The sequence below is a fragment of the Echeneis naucrates genome, chromosome 11 (genome assembly GCF_900963305.1).
Source record: "Echeneis naucrates chromosome 11, fEcheNa1.1, whole genome shotgun sequence".
NCBI lineage: Eukaryota > Metazoa > Chordata > Actinopteri > Carangiformes > Echeneidae > Echeneis > Echeneis naucrates.
The window spans coordinates 6,076,322-6,099,083 of NC_042521.1; the positions used below are offsets into that span (position 1 = coordinate 6,076,322).

The 22,762-nt window shown below is 40.6% G+C and overlaps 2 protein-coding genes across 5 annotated transcripts in view; both read left to right on the top strand.

Annotated features, from left to right (window-relative positions):
• Positions 1-5,011: 5,011 nt before the first annotated feature.
• eomesa (eomesodermin homolog a) lies at positions 5,012-9,092 on the top strand. 2 transcript variants are annotated; one of them, XM_029514054.1, is made up of 7 exons: positions 5,012-5,784; positions 6,221-6,375; positions 7,118-7,239; positions 7,470-7,628; positions 7,769-7,830; positions 7,973-8,691; positions 8,819-9,092. In XM_029514054.1, the coding sequence occupies exons 1-7, from the start codon at positions 5,084-5,086 to the stop codon at positions 8,830-8,832; spliced, it is 1,932 nt and encodes a 643-aa protein (XP_029369914.1). In that variant the 5' UTR covers positions 5,012-5,083; the 3' UTR covers positions 8,833-9,092. The 2 variants fall into 2 exon arrangements, with proteins under 2 accessions (XP_029369914.1, XP_029369913.1); XM_029514053.1 differs by having other exon boundaries at positions 7,973-9,092.
• A 5,740-nt stretch (positions 9,093-14,832) lies between these two features.
• Positions 14,833-22,762, top strand: part of LOC115051052 (sodium bicarbonate cotransporter 3-like) — a 31,975-nt gene continuing 24,045 nt past the window's right edge. For 2 of the 3 annotated variants that reach the window (XM_029514318.1, XM_029514319.1), the window contains exon 1: positions 14,833-15,032. In XM_029514318.1, the coding sequence (XP_029370178.1) occupies positions 14,991-15,032 (42 nt within the window). In that variant the 5' untranslated portion in view covers positions 14,833-14,990. The remainder of the gene's footprint in view (positions 15,033-22,762) is intronic. The other variant, XM_029514320.1, reaches the window with a different exon arrangement.

Below are 22,762 nucleotides of genomic sequence, written 5' to 3' on the forward strand. Positions count from 1 at the left end.
AGGGAACACATATATCCCGTCTACGCTGTCAAACTTTTAGCACCTGCTATTTTGCTTTGGTCCCTAATGTCAATTCCTCTGGTGTTTCAGAAGGAAATGGGTCAACAAAGGTTGATGCTAAAGTGGGGATGAGGGTGAGACTCGGGCCATCGGACTACCATCCACTTTTGGCGTTGTCGGCTTCATGTTCTGCTCATGACGAAACACTGAGTGAAAGTAAAAGGCTGGATGTGTCAAAATCAGTTCAGTGATCTGCTTACACAGTTCACAAAAAAAAAAAAAAAAAATACAGTAGTTAACTTCCTGCTGCAGGCAATTACTTAAGCATCATTTAATCTGAATATTGAGGATTTATGGGGATTCTTGCGTTTCTCTAAGTTTTGCTTTTTGTTTTTACATGTGGAAAACAATACTACAATTTTGTTGGCTGTTTCACTGCTATAGGTTATTTGTGGGAGAGAATAAGAACAGCTGAAGCTCACCATGCTTCCATACTGTGTACCTGCTGCTTTTCCCATGGGCCCTGGGTGACACTTTCTGTAATGCAGTAATCCAAAAATCATGTTATCATGCATTGGGGAATCAAATACAGTGAGTGCAGCTTCAATCCTATTTCCCTGAATGCAGCCAGTACACCTTATTTTTCTAAGAATTGTCTTAACACAGTGGATTATCATTGCCCCCTGAATACCTGTGCATCACCAAAGCATTGGGCTCAAAGATCCCTAGATACATTTCTGCAATAATCCACCACTCCTTCCACAGGCCAGAGAAAGAGAGAGAGAGAGAAAACAAACATATACATGCATGCACATAGCAACATGCTGACACTGAGCCTTATCTGTTGATATGACGCAAAGTAGCATCTGATGGTTTTATGCAATCTGGTGTAGTCTAATGTATTTTGAAGAATTCAAATGTGCTGCATATAGAGAGAGAATTCCGATGGGCCTCGCTCACTGACTGGTTGTAGATGGGGACCATTCTCATTTCACGATAATTTGCTCTACTCGAATGACATCTGAAATAACCTACATGATATCAGACATGAATATACTTTACATATTCTAATGTTCTTTGAGTAGGTAAAAGCAAAAAAGGCATGTGACAAAAATTCAAAACTCTCATTTTATCATAATGCATCTTGTCTAAACTGGAGGGAAACTCGTGTGCTGTTTAAATCATGTAGAAAATGGTGCAGACAAGGAAATAAGAGAAAGGGAAAGTAATTGATGAGAGCAATATGTACCCGAATGGAAATTCATGAAACCTGTCACCTTCGTATCTTTGAAGACAGCAGCATGTCTGTAACATAAGCTTTCCTTGTGTAAAGGCTACTGCTTTGATTAAATGTTAGCAATCCCCACACACTGGAAAATATACTGGGGGACATCTTTGATAAACTTGTGAAATAAATTCTTTCCAATAAAAATGTTCTTGAGGATGATGATTTGCGGAGGAGCGCTGCGCTGGCACGGTGCACATTGCACTCAGTTCTTTTCCCAGCAACCCTCCCCCCAGGGGTCTCGGTGGCGAGGATCTCTAATGAGACCTGCGTTATTAATCCTTGCAATGGGGTACATGAATTCACTCTGGAGCAAAGGCTTCAGCGGCCACCTTGGCCCATAAAACCTGGAATGTATTCCTTTCATGTGCTCTGTTGATGATCTACTCTGACAACAATATGGTAAGACTTCCCTTCCCCCTGTCGTGCAGGCCCAGGCTCGGGGCCAAAGAGGGTCATCTCAGACACACTTGGACTTTTATAGGCGGTCAAGGAACATGCTGACAGGTCACAAGTGGGAGCTCCTTTATGAATCAGACCTAAACATCCACCTCATTTGGAATTAGTTTATTTATAGGTGGCCTGTAAATCACATTTATTTTGTTTTCTGGCTTTAAAATGGCAACTGAGTCTTGGGGTCATTTTGAAAAACCAACATTCTTCAGACCGTGGCCATTAAAACAACAACATTAAGGCTGTTTTAGTGGGATTTTTTTTCCCAATCATCTGTGAAACAAAGCTGTAAAGTACAGGGGTAGCTGTGAAATCATTCAGAGAAAAGGAAATTTCACATATCTCGATGACAGATTGTAAAGCATCACAGAGGATACATCTATGCAGGTGGCATGAGAGCCAAATTTTATTTATATTATTTATTTATAACAATATTTCCCATGACATCATCAATCAGTTGCTAATCACGCACGGCCCATTATATGAGACAGCATTGTACTAATGAGGCGTTGACAGCTCAGGTGTGACATGCTTGACTTTTGTTCTGATGGTGGTTCTTATGCAGTTTCCCATGAACTATATATAGATTTACCCTCGAACCATAGCGTGACAGCCTGTAGCAACGGTGAAGTTTGATAGCAGCACCTCTGCTGTGTTTATGTGTGTGAGTGAGAGCAGATGAGAGGTGGAAAGAGAGGACATGAAAGTATATCGTGTTCAATTCTATATCAATGCCACAGACCCACGAGAGGTCTCATAATTCATATTTCCACTGGTTGTAGATTTCGGCTTTCATTGAGATCTATCTGTGCACATTCTACTCCGTCATGAGGCGTTCACAACGGATCGAGTTAAAATGGAATTAATGGCTTAGAGTAACCCTATTTCATGAGACCCAAAAGCTCCTCCGGAGGTATCATCTTACAAGTTTCCATGGGGAATTGTGTGTTTGTTGCAAAGAACAGAAAAAATAGGTGATTGGTGAAAATCAGAATTTGGTTATGATGCAGATAAGTGAGATTCTCTGCTGAGACACAGGTCAAAGCAAATAATAGAGCTGACTTCAATCAAATGGAGGAAAAACAGCATGCTTGATCTCAGTAGTCATATGCCTGGTGTTTCTGCCTCCGTGCAGTAATCTGGGAAGGGTCTGAGTCTTGATTGACAGACCGTGCGCTGTATGCATGTAACTCTGGTCCCCTGATGGCCCAATTGCCAGCTTTACTGTCCCATTTATGACACGAGCCAATCTGCCTCCAGCCGAGAGTCTCCCTCAGCTTTTCACAGATTTGTATCCCCATTTTCCCCAAATTCATCTCACCCCTTACTCCCCCTCCAGCTTACTTCAAGTCTCACATGTGCCCACATGCACAAACTACACACAGGCGCTCATGCACACACACACACACACACAGATGCAAGCACAGACACAAGCTGAGCTCACTGCAGTTGCAGCTGATGTAAAGTGAGATACAAGAGGAAGAAGTGAGAGCTGGCGGCCTGCATGCAGCTCTTTTACAGTGTTAAGTCACTTTCACATGAACAGGGATGGGGGCCAATATTAGCCAGTGATCCGTATCAGTCACTAGAGAGCGCTGTACCCTGTACCTGCCGGCAGACCCCTTCATCATCAGGTCCGGGTCCTGGACCAGCCACGTTTGTTGTCCCTTACATTAGTTTTGCTTTGGAGATTTCGACTCGCTTTTTCCGTCTGCGTGTGTGTGTGTGGGAGAGTGAGCAGCAGTTTTCAATTAATTTACATTCAATCAAAACATTTTATTTTTCTTCATTTGCTTTTACGGTTATGATTATTTTCCTGCCGTCTGTATTTCCATCCTTGCTCCGCCTGCATGCAGACTTCTGCAGGCTTAGTGTTACAGTGCACCCTCTCTCTCTCTGTTTGGGCTTCCCATAAACCAACAAGCAATCACGGCAGATCTTCCCTTTGAAATCCTTCCTTACTTCAAACGTAAGAAAGAAACAACTTTCTTAGTAATGCTTTTCATAACATCACCAAATGATCTGTCAAAGTGAAACTGCAAATAATCGTCTTCAGCTTCGTTCAAACGGTTTCTTTCTTCTTAAAAAAAGGCCAAATTAATTTCAGATTCATCTTATTTGCCCTAATGTTTCCTGTTCCTCAAATGAAAGAAAAAATGAAAAGAAAAAAAAAATTCGGTGCGAATTAGTTTAAAAAATGTAAAAATAATTTAAAAGTTTTATTTGAAAAAATACACCGATATTAAATAGTATTTTAATATATTATTTTTTTTTTAATTTCTCAAGAGAATTAAAGAGCTTGAATAAAACTGAGAGAAAACAAAGAAACGGGGAGAAATATTGTCTATATTAAAGATCCGCGGAGACTTGTTTTACTTTTATCTTAAAGAGCGACAAATAATACTGGTAATAAGATTCATAATAATAATTTTAAACGAGAGAGATTTATTCTTCCCTTATTGTAGATAAATCTATTTAATCACTTTTGACACTCGTTACTTCTCAGTGACTGTGGAACCTGGAAGTGGAAGAGGTGGCGTAGACCAATTATAGGAAATAAGGTGCACATGTGATTTTTTTTTTACGTGTTGGAGTGTGTGCAGCGGAGGGAAAGGTCCCGGTGTCTGCTGTTAATCGAGGGTAAATCCTCTGGGGTGAGTGTGAGTGAGGTAATGTGACAATGTGAATGCGTTTTTGAGACCTGAACTGAAGGTTTAGAGGTGACTGGTGTCTTTTTTTTGTTGTTGTTGTTGTTTGGTTTGTTTGTTTGTTTGGTTTTGTTTTTTTTTTTTGTGGGGGGGGGGGCTTTTCCCTTTCTCGTCTTTAATCTTTTGGGGGTAAGATGTGATGAAATCTTTGGGTAAAAGTCCAAAGCAAACCGAGGATCATTTGCACTTTTGATTTCAGCGATATAAGATGTTGGCTTTTGGCCGTGTGGAGCGACGTCTAGGCCCGAGACACGAGGGTAAAAATCCGCCCAAAGTTTCCCTCGGTGTGATTTCTAGCAGACACTTTGTAATTGAATTAAATCGGGACCAGTACAGGACTGGTGCCCCTGCATGCTTCTCCAAAAAGCTCCTCCCCTCGCACTGACAGCCAGTTGGGTGTGTGGAGAGCCTACATCTTATAAGAGCCGCTGATCGTCCCACATCCAGCCCATAATCCGATCTGAAAATCCTCAAGTGAGGAGAAGGTTTCACCTTCTTCCATCATCCGTCAGGGAGGGAGGCGAGCTGAGACACAAGAACCCCCCCCCCCCCCCCCGAAGGAGTCGCCTCCTCGGCCGAGATTCACTCTGTGGACTCTAGAAACAGCTTTTCTTATTTATTGCAAGATCTCACAACAATGCAGCTAGAGAACATCCTGCCCAGCGCCAGCATCAATTTACCCAAAACCTTTTACAACCTTTCCTCGTCGGACAGTGCCAACAACAGCCCCAGGCCGTCCTCGCAGCTCGACTTCCAAGAGATCGACCGGACGGACTCAGAGTCCAGCAGCGCGCCCAAGAAGTACCTGAGCGGGGTGGGCAACGGGATGCTGGGTGAGGGGGACGCTTTCTCTAAGGCCGGGCCCGATGGGAGGAAAGGCTCCCCGGTGCTGGGAGAGGACGAGCTGGCGAGCCGGCGGTACAACATAGACGAACTTGGCTCTGACAGATACTTCATCTCGTCGTCCCAGGCGAGTACCGACATGGCGAGCCCCTGCTCCCTCTTTCCCTACGCAGGACAGACCGGCTCGGTGTACACGGGCTCCGGCAGCTCCAGGTACCCGGCGTCGCTTCATTACGGATCCGTCCTGCCGCCCACAGGCTTCTCCTCCTCGTCCGTGTGCACCGGCCGGAGCCAGTTTAGCAGCGGAGGGTACCAGTTCAGCCAGGGCCCGGGCTGTTTGTACCCGTCCTATCCGGGCACGGGGACCGGGATCGGCTCCATGACTCTGTCGGGCTCTGCAGCCGGAGCCAGGGCGCAGGTGTATCTGTGCAACCGGCCTCTGTGGCTCAAGTTCCACCGGCACCAGACCGAGATGATCATCACCAAACAGGGCAGGTGAGCAGACGGGCTGCCGCAGGATTTAAAGGCCTCACATAAAAATAAAAATCTATTCCGTACATTTACAAATATGAAATAGTCTCTTTCGGTTTCGATTTTCAAGACAGGAGTCCTTTTATTTGTCACCATCTTTTACGCACGCCCGAAAATCTTACGCACACTATCAGTCTACTTTTCGGCTTTTTTTTTTCGGGGTTTGGTGTTCTGAAATTTAAGATTTCGTTTCTGGTCGATGGTAAAAAACACACTTGATACAACACATGAGCCAATAACTGCCGGATAATATATATAAAAAAAAAAATCTATTTAAAATTATACGCATCCCCTCAACATAGGAAGAATTTCACCGTCAGTGTTTAGTGTTGGTGTTGTTCCTGCTGTTTGAGCTCAGCTGTTAAATTAGTCTTGTTTGCCTTTTTTATTTTTCCTGCAGACGGATGTTCCCATTCCTCAGCTTCAACATCACCGGGCTCAGCCTCACGGCCCATTACAATGTCTTTGTAGAAATAGTTTTGGCTGACCCGAATCACTGGCGCTTTCAGGGAGGGAAGTGGGTCACTTGTGGGAAGGCAGACAACAATATGCAAGGTGAGTGAAACTACAGCTTTAAAAGCATTGAGCTTTTTTCTTTTCTTTTCTTTTCTTTTTTTTTTTCCACTTGTATTTTGTGTTTTGAGAAATTGACAATGTCGTCGATGCTGATGATGTTAGTCACGACATCTTCAGGATGTCAGAATGAAACCTGCGTGTAAAAGTTAAATGAACTGCAATTTTAATTGTTTTGGAAACTAACAAATTTTTTAAACCTTTTTTTTTTTTTTGAGAGGGAAAAATCCTTTTTGACAGGTTTTAGTTGTCAGTGTTTTTAAATCTGAAATATGGGGGGGGTTATATGTACAATTTTAATTTGTCATTAATGTGACAATGCAGATTTTCCTCTTCAAATGACTGCTTCTAAAGGGTTTTCTTTTTACACAGAAATATTATTGTTTCTTTCTTGGTGGTTTAATGGAAAAATATAATTCTAATTTGAGGTTTGAGTTATTATTGAATAGAACAATCAGAGCTCCTCTCTCATCTATTATCAATTGTTTCTTTTATCTGAAATAATTTTTCAAAGGAACAAATTTTCTTGTATTTTCATGTAAATATTTTCGAGAGCAAGCTGATAATAAAATAAACTAAGTAGAATAATAAAAAGTCTTTGGGGGGGAAAAAAGAAGTCAGAAAGCAGCATATAATTTTATCACACATTTGTTTCGTCAGAAGAGTGTGTACAGACACAGTCTTTCTGTTTGCCCTTTCACTGACTGAATTATTTCACTTTTAGGTAACAAGATGTACGTTCATCCCGAATCACCAAACACTGGAGCTCACTGGATGCGACAAGAGATCTCTTTTGGCAAGCTGAAGCTGACCAACAATAAAGGGGCCAACAATAACAACACACAGGTGAGATATTGGTTTCTGAACTGTTTAAATTCAGTTTTACCAACCGGACAAACATAATTTTCTGGTAATAATTTTGTTAATCTTAAATAATTATTTACATGCATTGACACTAAAATAATACTATCTGTAATGATATATATTAGCTTTAATTGAATCGATAAAGCATTCAAATGATGCTTTAGTGTTTGAAATTTCGCAGCGTCGTGGTATCACACATCTCCCCTCTGCAGATGATAGTCTTGCAGTCGCTTCATAAATACCAACCACGACTGCACATTGTGGAGGTGACAGAAGACGGTGTTGAAGACATGAGCAACGAGGCCAGAACTCAAACTTTCACCTTTCCAGAGAACCAGTTTATAGCTGTCACTGCTTACCAGAACACAGATGTAAGATTTAAAATGTTTTTTTAATTAAAAATATTTTTATCTATGAATTACTTGGAGCCTTATAGCAGTCATTACTATACGATAAAGATTGTGTTAATTAATTAAGCAGCATTGTAATGTCTTTTTTGTTTGTCTTTTAGATCACACAGCTGAAGATAGATCACAATCCGTTTGCAAAAGGCTTCCGGGACAATTATGACTCGTACGTATCTGACACTTAAGCCGTGCGGTTGATCTGTTTTTGTACTTCTGTGGCACACAACTCGACATGTCTTGGACACTGAACTTTCTCAGTTACTTATATATTCTTTTGTTTGTGTCTGCTTCTTTGCCTGTCGAAACAGGATGTACACAGCTCCAGAGAGTGACAGGCTGACTCCATCCCCTACAGATTCTCCTCGCTCCACCCAAATCGTGCCTGGGGCTCGCTACGCCATGCAGCCTTTCTTTCAGGACCAGTTCGTCAACAACCTGCCTCAGAACCGCTTCTACACGGGGGAACGAGCTGTTCCTCAAACCAACAGCCTTCTCTCCCCACAGAGTGAGGACACCAGCGCCGCTGCCTCTGCCCAACGTTGGTTTGTCCCACCAGTACAACAACCAGGTTCCAACAAGCTGGATTTGTCGTATGACAATGACTATTCCACCAGTAGCCTGTTGTCGTATGGCATCAAGCCCCTGTCGCTGCAGACATCCCACGCCCTCAGTTACTACCCAGACTCGGCCTTCGCCTCTATGGCTGCTGGTTGGGGCACCAGAAGCTCTTACCAGCGCAAGATGACCACGGGGCTGCCATGGTCCCCTCGCCCAAGCCCTCCAGCCTTCCCGGAGGACCAGCTGGGGACTACTAAAGACAAGCTTCCTGAGGAGAGCGCGCCAGCAGCCTCGACCTGGATCGAGACATCCCACTCACTGAAATCGGTGGACTCTACTGATTCTGGCGTGTATTCAATGGTCTGCAAGAGGCGCAGGATGTCTCCTGGGGGCTCAAGCACAGAGAACTCCCCAACCATCAAGTGTGAGGACTTGACTACGGAGGAGTACAACAAGGACAACCCAAAAGGCATGGGTTATTATGCATTCTACACAAGCCCCTAAGACTGTATTTATTGAAGCTATATATAATTCTTTTGTTTATTACTGAGTGCTCTCCGTTCCTTGTTAATGTCTTTTTTCTCTTTTCTCTAAAGGTGCCAAAGCTTAGTGTTCCCCCAAGCAAGCTGCACAAGGTTATTTTCCCAGGCCAGCCCCTCTCACATACCTGAGCAGAAACATGCATAGTGATTGTTGTTTTTGAAAAAGCATGTCCCTTTTTCTTCATTTATTTTTACACTTTTTTTTCACGAATGTGGTATCTTTTATCTTGCGTATTTAAGTCAATTTTTTGTTGTACAGTATTCGTGCACTTTAGAATGTGATGTATCTTGTAAAAAATGTCTTCATGGAGGTGTTATTAAATGGATAATAAAACAGCTTTTCATAAAGCATTGTTCAAATGTCTTTCTCTGTATGCTTTCTTATCACGTCAGGAAAGGTTTAACTGATTTTAAGATTGTCTATCGTTATTAGCTATATAAAAGATGCTGCATCTACTTTTAAAGCCAGAAAATTGCATGCCCCAAGCAGTCAATGTGTCGGAGAAATTGTAAACTTGCTGTGTTTTATTGCTTGTTATTGAAGGCCATGGATTAGGGCCTCTAAAACAGAGGCCCCAACTGGGTGCTGTCAAAAAGCTGACATTGCAACAAGTAGTATTAAAATCTACTCTGTGTAATACAATGCTTTAAGAAAGGATGGGGAACAACAAAAGAAAGAAAAGGTTATTTTATCATGCAGTTAAACAAAGGAAGGCCTATTGTTAATCAGTCTTTCTCCCATAAGCAAATGAGTTTAACTGCATCAATATTAATTTCGGAAATTGAAAAAGCTTAGACTGCTTTAAATCTTCCCTCTCCATTGATTAACCCCTGTTTAGTCTAACTTTTTAAATGACATGAGAAAATGATGGTGGCATTTGGAATGAAGGTGTCTCTCTTACAGGAGATTGTAAGATTTTTTATTTTTCTTCCCCCTGTAAATAAACCTTCGCTGTTGGTGCATCAAAAGAGCTGAGCAATAATTTTTAAGCGACAAACAAGCGTTACGAGTTCACACCACAGCTCACAATTCAAGTGAGTGAAGTGTGACTTAAATATGAGATTTACATGTCTTACATGACATGACTCACAACACAGGCCCAATTAGGTGAAAAGCAAACAAAAGCGCATAGTCCTACTATTCCTTCTGTTGTTGCCATGGTGTTTTCACACATTTTATAATTTACCTAATCAATGCAACTGAATTTCAAGCATGTGCACTTAGAAAATATGAAAACAGGCTAAATGTAAAATGGTCCATCAGCCATCCAACAAAGGGCAATGTACAGCTCAACACCTCTATTTATACTGTGGAATTATGGCCTCTCCAAAAGTGGATTAGTGAAGATAAAATCCACAAAAAGAGAAGTCATAATATTCACACAGACTGCTTGGCTCATGCTCTCAGCACCTGTTTTTCTTCAGTGAAAATACTTCAAATCCTCCCCCATAAGAACCCCAATTTGAAGTGATTTACATACTCAAATTCTAATTAATTCTTGTCAGACTCCTTGACAAAGTGAGGAGTCTGACTAACTCCAATTAACACCTCCTAACAAGGTAGAGTGCTTGATTGCCCTGGCCTCTCAGGAAAGCTGTAAGAAAAACGCTCTTCGGGGGGTTTCAGTCTGGAGAATAAAAATGTTTGCACTTGTACGTGTCAGCAAATTGTATTTCAGAACATCTGATGATGCTTTTATTCTTGTTCTCATGTTGTCTTGACCTCTGCTCATCAGTGGTTGGGAGGTGGAGTGTAACTGTCGAGGTTATGAGCGGACAACCAAAGCAGCTACACACATTAGAGAAAAGGCTGCAGAAAAGTTACACTAATTGATACAATGACAATTGCAAAGAATTTCTTTATGCTCCTTTCCTCATACTGTACTGGTAATAATTGCTACAAGATTTGTAACAGACTTTGTCCGAATTCTCTCAGTAACTTTTTGAGTCTTCACGTGTCAACAAACTGCTTTGCTTTTTTATTGATGTAATAATTCTGTGACTCTTCTATGACTCTGTAGGTGTAATCTCTGCACTGAAATAAAAATGTCTGTCCATGATGTAATGCGTACAACAGCAACGCATACTGAAACATGAACATATATCTTGTATTTAAACTGCAAACTCTCTGATGATTTATTTAATTGATTTCCAATGATTTTATGACAGAGGATCCTTGAGAAACTCCAAAATCCAACAACAAGTCGATAAATAGTGTCTTTCTCAGCCATTCATGCAAGAAGTACAGTAATCAATGGTCACCTCTACAGGATGCTTCCACGGATTCAGACCATGTTGACGTAAAGAAGATAGGCGCACTGGGATATTACTTGAGGAGCGCACTGCTATCCCCTAACATTGTAAGGTACAATCCATGGACGTGAATGCATTTTGTTTTAGTGCCAGTAATTCAAGGCCTAGGAGGACCAGTGGTTGGCCAGTGCTTTGCACAGTATTCGTATAACTTTGCTGCTCTGTTTTTCTACTTTTTGTTTCATGGGTGTGTGTGTGTCAACAGTCTGTGTCCTTCCCTCAGGCCATCCATTGGTGACCATGTTCAGAGCTCATGTAAGAAAGGCCGAAGAGGCTACAGAGACATTGTACCCAAGGAGGGCTGACATCTAAACACAGATGAAGGCCTGGGGCTGTTTCCTCACCTTCAGTCACACACTATTACTGCTCTCACTGACTAAATGCAGCCACAGGCTGGCGTGTGTCTGGGTCAAGATTTTTTAGACATCCGTTAACCTACACACAGGCAACACTGGGGCACTGGTGATTAAATTTGCTTTTCACACTACATTTCCCCTTTTGATATGCTAATAAATACCACCTCTCTTAAATGATTATCAAGCCACTTAGAGTTTTTGCAAAACTATCCCCCTGGAGTTGTCTTACGTGGACACTCTTTTGTTTTGCAATGCATTCAATTACTGATCTGACTTTTATTTCAGGAAGGATTTTGGATCTTGAAAGGGTGGCTCAAGAATATTGAAGATGGCAATGGAGAAAGGGACACGTGACATAGGAGTGCAACTCCAGTTGTCTGCCAACAGTAGCTCACAGGTGTCACGTCATATTGTGTTAGATGTTCTGTAACCAGTGAGTCATTTGATGTTGTTTCGTTCATCATGAGCATATGGTCTTTGTTTTGGGTGAAACAGTTCCGATGGTGACAAAAAGTATGCTTCCGGCTTTCCACCTGTGTTGATGTATACACCACGATGCTTTATTTAGTTTCATTGCCTCATTTGGAACTGGTTTGTCAGCAGGGGATTTAAGGAAGGGGGCAGCGGGTTGACTACAGTATGTAATGCTCACAGGTCTGTTGGAGTAAGACCCTGGTGTGAGCTGAGTCTCATGTTACCAGCGTCACAACTGCTTGGAGAAAGGGCATTGAGTGTTGGCAAAGAGCACAGAGGTGAAAGGAAGGGAAGGCGTGGAAGGGCCTTGTGTTGGTGCCTGTGGATGGTGCAGCGTGCAGACGGACCCTGATTCACTAGTGCATGGATAATGTTGGAGAGTATCCCGCAGCTAAGCTGCACTTAACAGCACATTGATTTCCAACCCCTGTGTTCCCTCTGGAGGGCAGTGGGATGTACCTCAACAGGCCGGACCCCCCCGTTTCCCCCTTGCCACTTTCCCCCTTATGACCCCCATGACCATTTACCATCTCCGCAGCCTTCCCCTCCCAGTCTCTACCCATCCCTCTGTCGATTTGGGTACACCATGCCGGTCACTAGCCCCCCACCCCCATGAGGTTTCCCCAAGGAGTTGAACAGGATTCAGGGGCAATAAGGCTCCCATAGGACAGTAGCCTTGAGAGCAATGTTTGGGTAGGGCAGGCACAGGCAGCCGAGTGGAAAAGATCTGTGGTCAAAATCAATGCATTGGCACTTTGATGGAGCGCTCCAACAGATTTGGGAATTTCACATTCCCTTCCTTCTCTCCTGGTACCCTTCGAAGGTCTCACCACTAGAGAAAAAACAACAACTAAATCCTCTGGGAAAAAGGAACTCTTAACTTATACAGCTTCTGAGACAAAAAAATTACACAGTCAATATTCATTTGGTGGCTTACGCTTTACATGGTAAAAACTCCAATCTGTTGCCTGAAGTTGCCCACAACCACAAACCCACTTGCCTGCCTTTTTATTGGCTATTTCACTCAATGTTAACAGACAATGTTTTCATTCGTCAACCACATTAAGTTCAGTGCACTTTCTCTGTTCTACCCTTTTCTTTTCTAAATCATTCATAGAGAAAACTTTCTCACCATCTCTTATCATCACCACACTTTGCAGTCTGTGTCTCTTTACATGAGTCCCAGCACAGGTGGAAGTCAGTGTAGTGATTTTTCCACTTGTCTAACTTCTGACTCATCTCCCAGCTGCATTATGGATATGCAGGTTTTAGGACTGGTACACAGCACACTTCTTTGTGCGCTAATGGGCTCTCAGCATCTTTAAGACTCGGGGTACAATTAAGAGGTGATAGTTTGATCTCCCACCTCGCAGCTCTATTTCTGAGCTGCCGCGTGATTATGCTGGAGGTTGCTGGGTGGGTGAGGAACTGGCTCTATTTAAAGGAAGACAGCAATGAACTCTTGAGAAAACACTGACTACTTTTGCTGTTTGCATCTGTCTGATTTCTGCCCTAGGTGTATTGTATAAGTTCATAATCACAAAGTGATTTCTCATTCATTTCCATATATCAAACTCAATATGTCTGTAAGAAAGGTTATACTAAAAAAATCTTAGTTCAATGTTATTAAAAAGGCCAGAGTATTGAGTGTAATTATATACATTTTTGTTGGTTTAAAAAATCATATTGGCCAATAAGCCATTTTAGAAATCTATGATATTACAGTTGGTTTAATTTCAGAATAATTATTTTGCCTAAATGACATAGGTAGACAAAAGAGAAATGAGAGTATTGCCTCTGAATTGTGAATTAGTCTTCACTTTTCACAGCCAACTGCTGGTGTCCCTTGCTAGTGAGGATTTCTCAATACAAGATTGCCATCTGCTGGTAATAATGAGTCATTACACGGCATTTGTTGAACCCACTTTCCAAACACATGAATATTGAATATCATTCCTAAGTGAATCTTGCTCTAATATGTGCCTCCATGCAAACACTGATCTTAATCTGACCTCAAAAGCAACTGAATATATAAAGATAAAAGAATAAATACTTTATCAAAACGCTCAAGCCATCAAGAATCCAGTGAAACTGCGCCTTAAAAAAGTAATCAGGGCTTTTGTAATTTTATTGTGCCATAACAATTCAAACTGGAAATTTTACTCAATTTAAAATCAAAAATCATGAGACTTCTAATTTTGTAGGCTCACTCCATTTGTTAATGCTACGAGCAACCGGACTACTTTTAAATGTAACACAGTTTTCATGTGAAATCCAGATTCCAAAATACAAATATAAGGCACTTACTAGCAAATATAATTAGAAAGTATGCGTCATTGGCTATGAACCATAGTAAAGATGGGCTCTGTGTGCTTTCCAGTGACAATTCCTCACTTTTTGGATAGTGAAATAAAACCAATTCAAAACCACTCTAGCTTTGATTACCTTTATAAAAAAACAAACTCATTATTTAAAGACAGAGACATACGTTTTTATTTTTATTTTTTATTTATTTTTGGCTTTAGGTTATGGGGGATATTTTACCTCGTAATGCTTGTTGTTGACGATAATTCTCGCTAATATTGTGCCATAGATCATTGACCGAATATTGCAAGCGTACGGATATAAAACGTTTATAAAAGTGAAAGTTTTGTGTATTTCATTGCGAGTTCAAAGCTGGCTGACTTACATTGGAGGTGACGGAAGCTCGGATCGGTGCACAAGAGTTAGCAACAGTTTGAACACAGAAAGCCCGCTTAGCACTTTGAGGCAGCAAGGGTATTTGTCCCGCCCCCCTTTTATGACGTCGCTGAATCCGATTGGCTTAGGCACACCGGTTATTGAAAGCTTATTGGCAACCAATTGCTGTCAATCATTGTGGAGGCGTGTCTTCGCGGCGTCGTTGGGGGAAGCGCAGCCCATTCACTCAGTTCTGCCAAGTGTCACCCGGCTTGGTCTGCTACGCTTTGACCGGCAGAGGGGCAAAACAAAACAAAACAACAACAACAAAAAAAAAAAAAAAAAAAAACGAAAAACAAACAAAACAGAGCTTACCTCTGACACAGCTCCGGCAGGCGGCTGAAATGGACGAACCCTCGGAACAAATGAGACCCCTCCTGAGAACGGTAAGTCCCGGTCCTGCTCGGTTAGCCGCTCGCCCACCATTGTATCAGCGTGGCTCTTTGTCCGTGTCTGCCCCTCGTTGTTTGCCAGCTGGCCGGAGGACTACCGGGGATGCTCCGGACCCAGGGGAGGGGGGCATTGTTAGCCGGCTTTCTGCCTCTGACACGTGGCGTGGGGTACAACTTGAGTTCAGCTCCCCCTTGTTAAAGTCGTTCCTTCAAATATTTATATTTCGCCCCTAAAAAAATATTTTTTTCCCCTTGTTTTCTCGAGTTAGCCTCGCACGAGCGGAGACGTTACGACCGTTAAACCGCGGTGGATTTTAAAGATGTCCCGTTAGCCGCATAGACCGGCTTGTGTTGGACCGACAACCTTACACAACAGAGACTGAGACACAAGGATTTGGCGATAGCTTCCTCTGCCCTTTTATTCGGTTCACATTAACGTTACAAAAATGAGTGGCTCAAGTTCAACAGGTTGGATCGTACTATCCAATGGAGCAGGCGAGTACGTTTAGTAAAATAAAAAGTCTATTTGCATATCAAATGTGCTCCAAAAATAGACACGCTTTCATGTGTGACATTTCCAATACAGGAAATGTTGTTGATTTAATAAGCTTTTGCGGCCACACAGGAATAATACACGGAGAACTGAAAGAGAAATACAATATCACAGACAGGAACCACAACAGCACAAATTGAGCTAACTCTGTATATGTTACATGATGTTTGGATGAGTTGTGGTTTACAGTGCAGACCCACATCCTCTATGCTGTGTAACTTTACAGTCTGTGATGGGATGGTGAGCATCAAACGTTAATTATTGTTAACAATCCCCAAAAAGAAACTGCTGGCAGGGTTAAGTTTAAAATGCTCGTTGACTTTTCTGACATCAATGCTGTCATGTAAGTCATTCACTAATGGGCATGTGTGTGTGTGTGAGAGTCCAGTGTGAATGTATGAACATGTGTGTACATCTGGTGAAACTTGAACCCCTGCTGTTCAATGAAAACCAGCTGCTGGATAGCTGTATATTCATCCCTAAGCATGACAGTCAAGCCAATTCTTAATTAAGTCTCATACTGTAATAAAGACCTTTTATACCCATCCAGACTTCCAATACCAAAGAATGTGCTATTGTGAAACCTTGAGTCTTGCATTCAGTTAGTTGTGCATGTTTATTAAACATGAATCTGGTTTAAACAAGGACCGCTTGTTATTTCTTGGCATGCTTGTTGCCCAGTGCATTTGTTGTGCATGTAGTTAGCTTAGACATAGCTGTATAGCCATACCAAGAATGAATTTATCTATTGTAATGCTATTGAGTAGTTGTTGTTTTGATTCCTTCAGGACATAAGATTATCTCTCTGCAAGGGCCTGTAGCTACTCACAAGGCCTTGACTTAATGTTTAAGTGTCCCAAGTTAGCTTCATTGTCAGTGATGGGTATAATTTAGTTACTTTGCTGGTGTGCTTTAGCCAGAGATTATTCCTACCACAATCTAATGCATCTGTAATTTACTTGGAAAGACTTGCTGGCTATGGAAAGGGTGGAGATCAGCAGAAAGCAATAATGCATTTAGCTTAAATGCATTATTTTCTAGTGAGGTCAAGTGTATGTAGTTTCTGCAAATTCGTCAGCCAAAAGCTCTCCATTGAAATCTTATTTAAACAATTATTAACCTTATTTAGTCAGACCAGAGTCCTGACTAAACTTGGAGAAGCAGAATTTGGCTTTTATGCTGCAAACCAGTGGAACAAACTGCAGGCGGAGGTTAAATCAGCACCAAATGTTGATATTTTAAATCGGATTTAAAAAATTCTTTTCTCAAAGACAAACATGCAGATTAAAGGATCTAGGGTTATACTGTTAAATAGTACTCTGCCTTTTTCTAAAAGCTCTTTCGATTAGAGGAAAACTTAAGAAAAAAACTCACCAACCCCAATATGCTAAGTGTGGTTGTGGCAGTCGCAAAACATGGGAGTTTGGTTTTGTGGTGGGTGGTGATGTAAGTGGGATGGATAATGGATCCAGTGCATTGATATGTTTGTTTTCCAAAGCTCTTTGTGGAGAATGCTGCTAACACTGGAGCAACTATAGCCATATATCAAAGAAAATCTTTCTGCCTTACCTTTTATGAAAAGGTGTAGCTGTACAAATAGATGTGTTCAGAGCTAATGCATTGAGATGATTATTCAATATTCAGAATAGCTTAAAGCACGTTTAATTCATATAATTGATATGTTGAGCAAACTAGATGACAGCCTAACCAAATGGTTGGTCAATTGATTTCAGCCAGGAGAGTAATAAGAAGACCAGAAGATTGAGTCCAATGTGAATAGAAGGGATAGATTTAGGTTGTTTAGTTCCATACAGGTTGTGGATTACTGTGGGCACTGGTCCAAAGAGTTAAGATGCTTTGTAACGGAGGAAACCTCCCCCAGTCACAGGTGGTGGGGATGTGGAGTTTGATGATTGCAACTCATCAAGAATGAGATTGCGAGAAATACTGTTGTCTTAGAAGGCATGTACAAGGAGATAGTTCTGCCAATACTTGTATTCATATTAATATTCATATTCAATTAACGGTTTCATAATTGTTTTGATAATTGGTGAGTTGTTTTTAGAGTTTTTTTCTTATGGGCTGTTTTGGACAGTGTAACCATAGCTGCTTACTGCAACTAATGTTAGACAGAATACAGCAGGATTCCTTTGTAAAGTCATACGAGGAAAACAGTGAAACATGTTATGTCTCATATAACAGAGCCATTCAGCTGTTGGCATTTAGACTGCTTTACCCTGCTTTACATATTTTAACCTAGACCTACAGTAAACCTATCACACGGAACTATGAATAGATAGTTTTTTGATGAAATGTTGGCTTGTAATTTATTCATAGACTGCATTTAGTTTTCCAGTTACCAGAACACAAGCATGACTCTGCTTTCTTATTCTGATAAATGTCATGTCTTCTGAACTAGCTGATGGCACACTGTACCAAGACAGTTGACTTAAAGGACAGCTCGTACCATCTGCTGACCTTAGAAATACGGATCTCAGGCTTCTTTAGCTTTAATCTAATTATATAATTGAACCAGTGTACACTGCTCTTTTATTAAGTTCTCCTGATGAAAAATGTTTGCAATTAAAATTTTCAAATAAAGTTTCTTGAATAAGTTTACAGTGCATGATTGGATTTAAGCAATAGTTTGATAAATTTATATAAAATTGTGTGTTGCTGCACTGTTCCCATTCCAGTGTTAAGTTGTACATTCTCCTGGAAATCATTACTCAGTCAGTCATCTAAAATATTTCACTAGAAAATTATAGTTTTGCTGCTTAATACGAGCACATCTAGCATCTCACAAAAGTGTACCAGCGTGGTTTCACCATAAACCTCACTCCTGTCTGCTTATATGGAAATTTTATATTCCTCACTATGAGTTGTTACTGAATTTAGGTGTGGTTTGACCTTTGTCTTGATATCTTGTGTTTGATCTATTTGGAGTTGTGCTGATATGGATGCCACATGCACAGGGTATCTTTGAATAGGGTTTGGGATCCTTTGAATTGCAAACGGTGCTGGTGAAGTAAGTAAAAGTTCCTGGAAAGTGGCTTTAATAGCCCACTTAGGTTACTGGAATATGTTGTTGTTGCTGTAGTAGTTGTTGTTGTTGTTGTTGTTGTTTTTTTGGTTTCTTTGTTTTACTCATGGAAACAGTTGTTACTGTATAAAGGAAGCAAATGAGCTGTCGTTCTTTGTAAAAATTACAGGGTGTTGAAAGACATGTCCAACCTTGATACTATGATACAGACTGTAAATGTCATTGTCAAAGGTGCACAGGAAATTTGAATCTTAATAAATCCTCAGCTATCTGTCCTCTTTCAATTCATTGCACTCTCCGAGGAAAGCCGAGCCCACATGTGCGCTTGTTCCTCTTTGTCTTTGTTGGGGGTGGCTCTTCATTTGTGCCCTGAATACCTCAGCGGGTGAACACTTCTGTGCCCTCCAAATGTGTGTGTAGGTCCTCTGTGTGGTTTTTGTGTATGTGTGTGTTTTTCTAAGCTCTTGGCTGGATGAATAAAATATTCATGGTGGCATGGTGGGATTTGCTGCCAAGCAAAGAGCGGGCTGTCAGGGTAGAGAGGAGCCCCGTGTATTCCGAAGCAGCTTGCTATTTCTCTCTCTCTCGCTCTCTCTCTCCTGCTCTCTGTATATAGAGATGACTGGAGGAAGAGGTAATAGACAAGTGCGACAGCGTCTCTGTTAGCAGTTAGCACACAAACACCTTTTACAACAGATAACCTTCAGAAAGAAGAAGCTCCCTTCTGTGTTTTCCTTGTGGATGTTTTAGTCTAAATGGATGAACAGAGCGACGGGGAGCATGTGCCTGCGGTACGTCTCATCCTCCGCGTTTGTTTTAATGTGTTCCTAACTGTCGTGGTGTGCACTCTAACAGGATCCATGTTATTTTCTTTGTCCTCTTGGCTTTATTTAGGATAAATTGTTAAATGGTGGACTGTACTAATGGCTGGTGCAGGGGGCAAGCGCATCTCACCAAAAGATAAATGGCAGGGGTTTCAGGATAAAGAGGATACAGTAAAAGGAGGGAGAAACTGATAGGACATGCCCCTTAAAATGGAAAAATTTCTTCTCTACTCCATAATCACCTCAAGGATCAGGAATGAGAGGAAATGGACAGAGGCAGTTATGGCTGCTTGAAGGAGCGGGACAAGGAGAACAGGAAGGAAAAGAGAGAGATGAGGAGTGTCTCGGAGAGGAAGGTGTAAATGGGGCTACTAAGGTAGCAGAATCCAAATAAGGTGCAGGTTGTCAATACAGATCTTGTTTACTGACTAAAGTGAATTGAAATTCTCATATCCTTTCAGTTTAGTCAAAGCTTTAAATTATAAGAAATCATAATGCACACAGTGGCAGCAACAAGATGCAAAATCAGTTGCACATACAGAGAGAGGAAAATATTTCAGGCAGAGCAGGGGCATGGTTTCCATCTTTCTGTTTATGAGTGAGTGCATGCCTGCAAAGTCTGTGTAGATTATATTTGGTGGAAAATATGTCTGGTATCCCTTTTGTTTTACAGTATATCTGAAATATCCTTGTTGTTTAAACTAGAAGATTGAACTCCATACACAAGAGATGGTAGATCCAGTATCCAGGCTTTGGAATACCTTTATAGTGCCTTATTCAAACATGGTGAAGCTCCAGTGAAGTAAATAATTGAATGCCTACCAAAGTCAGCAAAATATAACTAGTTGATTAATTTATATAATTATTACCCGTGTTTATTCTAGTTAAACTAATTATCAATGGATATATATATATATATATATATATATATATATATATATATATATATATATATATATATATATATATATATATATATATATATATACACACAAATACATCCGTACAGACTGTATAATGCACAATCTCGCAGTAGGCTCTTCTGTATATATTTCTGTTTTCAGACATAACTTATTTGGTTACATAATTTAGCATTAATTGGCAGTAAATATATGTCAATATTCTCATCTGTAATGTGTGTGTAATTGTTCATTTGGCAGTGTGAGACAGTGAGATATTCAGTAATCTCAAGGGACAAGTCTCTCACTATGTAACACCTCTCTTACGTCAGTCTCTATTGATTGGACCACGTCCCAGTAAAGCAAGGCTGGCAAGAAGCTTAGATTAGAGAGAACTGGGTTTGTTGGCTTGTTGGGTGGCTGGTTGTTTCATTCACTGTCTGGTTGGCGGAAGCAGTGTTTGGCTGCTGTGTGGATAAATTACTCCCACACAAACATACTTACAGAAGTGAGGATAACATATATCTTGTCAAGGAATGGGGGAAAAAAAATCTATCTATCTATCTATCTATCTGTAGCTTCACTGCATAGTATGCAGTGGATAAATGACCGATTCACTTATTTTACTAGCTATTAAAAAGTGTAAGCTGATGATCTTTTTACTGCAAACAAAATTAAGTAACCTAACTAAACTGAACTACTTGGATTGTAGTGCAAGGCATCAATCAGATCCAGTAGCATAAACACTTACCTTAACAAATATAGAAATTGGCTGCTGTGTTGATGTTATTTTCCACTACTGAGGACATTTACTGGGATTTTCTATGAAGTGAATTCCAGTTTTAATCTGTTGCACATCTTATTTTTAATTTGTCCCTCATGTGGTAAGATAATGTGACCTCCATCCATCGTCATCATTTGAAATTATATGAACTCACTCCCTTCATGATATATTTTGGAAGTGCTTGCACATAAAGTTTCTTTTGTGGGTACACACTTTGTTATCCTGCTGTATGGCATACTAGATTTGAGAATGGACACATGATATGACTTTTGTTTACGCTTACTTAAAAAATTCCCGTGAACCGCAAACCCCTTGCAATTGTGAATTACTACTTAAGTTGCTGCAAAAAGCCAGAGAAAATCCTCATAAGCTGACACATGTAAAGTTATAAGTGGGCTACCTATTATCCCTCAAGTATGCAGGGTAGAAACATTTTGTACTTGTATTTCAAATTAATAAATACATCTAATAAAAAAATTACAATAAGATTTTTTTTTTTATTACCAGCATTATTTAGTATTCATTCCAGCTTTGTGACATGTTGAAATAAGCTTGCTGCCAGTTTCAAAATACAGCTGATCAACCTTGTATTGTTTTGGCTTTTTATCGGCTACCAGCGCTTTATTAGCTTTGACCCAAGAAGCATTTGTAGGCACTCAAAGATTTAAAAGTCACAGTGCAGCTATTCCTTTAGAAATGTATCAGGATGTATTGACATTGGTAATGAGATTATTGTAACTGATGAATACATGAATACTGCTAACTGTGATTTCTATTGAAACAAATACAGCAATATTTTATGTCTGTTGTGATTTCTTACTCTTGTCCTACTTGGTATCATTAATCATCAATCAAAAGTTTTCATATTTATGGCTCCAGGATGATCTGGTTGAGAACAACTTTGTTGAGTTGAATATGTTGGGACCTTTGTGCATGGATGCATTCCCCAAAATCTTAGCATCTTGATCTTTCTGTGCCAATTCCTGACCAGTCAAATTACAGTTGTATTGATCCAGAGCTACTTAGATAATTTGATCTAGAGCATTACTTATCTCCCAGCAATTTCACACAGGTTTTTATAGCACATTTAAATCACAAATAGAATCATAATGACCACTGCTCATATGACACACTTGTGGCAGGTTGCATCATGCGTTCTAAAACTGTACCAAGCAACGTAGGGTTGAGGGCAAAGCTGATGTAAACAAATGTATATACACCAAATATACACCATTTAACAGGTATAACAACAGCACGTGTGACAACATGACCATGGATGTTTGTATTTAAACAGGTGTTTATACAGTAAATGAACAGATTTGTGGGAGTGGTATTTTAAGAAGCTTAGAATAAGAAACTGATCATGAAGCAGGAATGGCTTCAAACTAGCTCTATGTGTCCTGCTTATTAATATTCATGTGATTCTTTACTGGCAAATTGGCATCCAGTTTGACTCATGAATCAAATTGTTGTTCAGCCTTGACATGATTGCAGCCGAAGTGTTAAATCTGAAACCCAAGATATTTTCCAGTGTTTTTCAGTCACACAGGACAACCAGGAGTCCTGTTTTAGTCATCCTTAGTTGTGTTTACTTGTCCTCAGTCTGCTGTGCTGAGGAAAA

Coding starts and splice junctions, on each gene's coding strand:
- eomesa (XM_029514053.1), top strand. CDS start 5,084: ATGCAGCTAGAGAACATCCTGCCCAGCGCCAGCATCAATTTACCCAAA. Junction 6,376..7,117: donor GGCAGACAACAATATGCAAG/GTGAGTGAAACT, acceptor TTTCACTTTTAG/GTAACAAGATGTACGTTCAT. Junction 7,240..7,469: donor CCAACAATAACAACACACAG/GTGAGATATTGG, acceptor TCCCCTCTGCAG/ATGATAGTCTTGCAGTCGCT.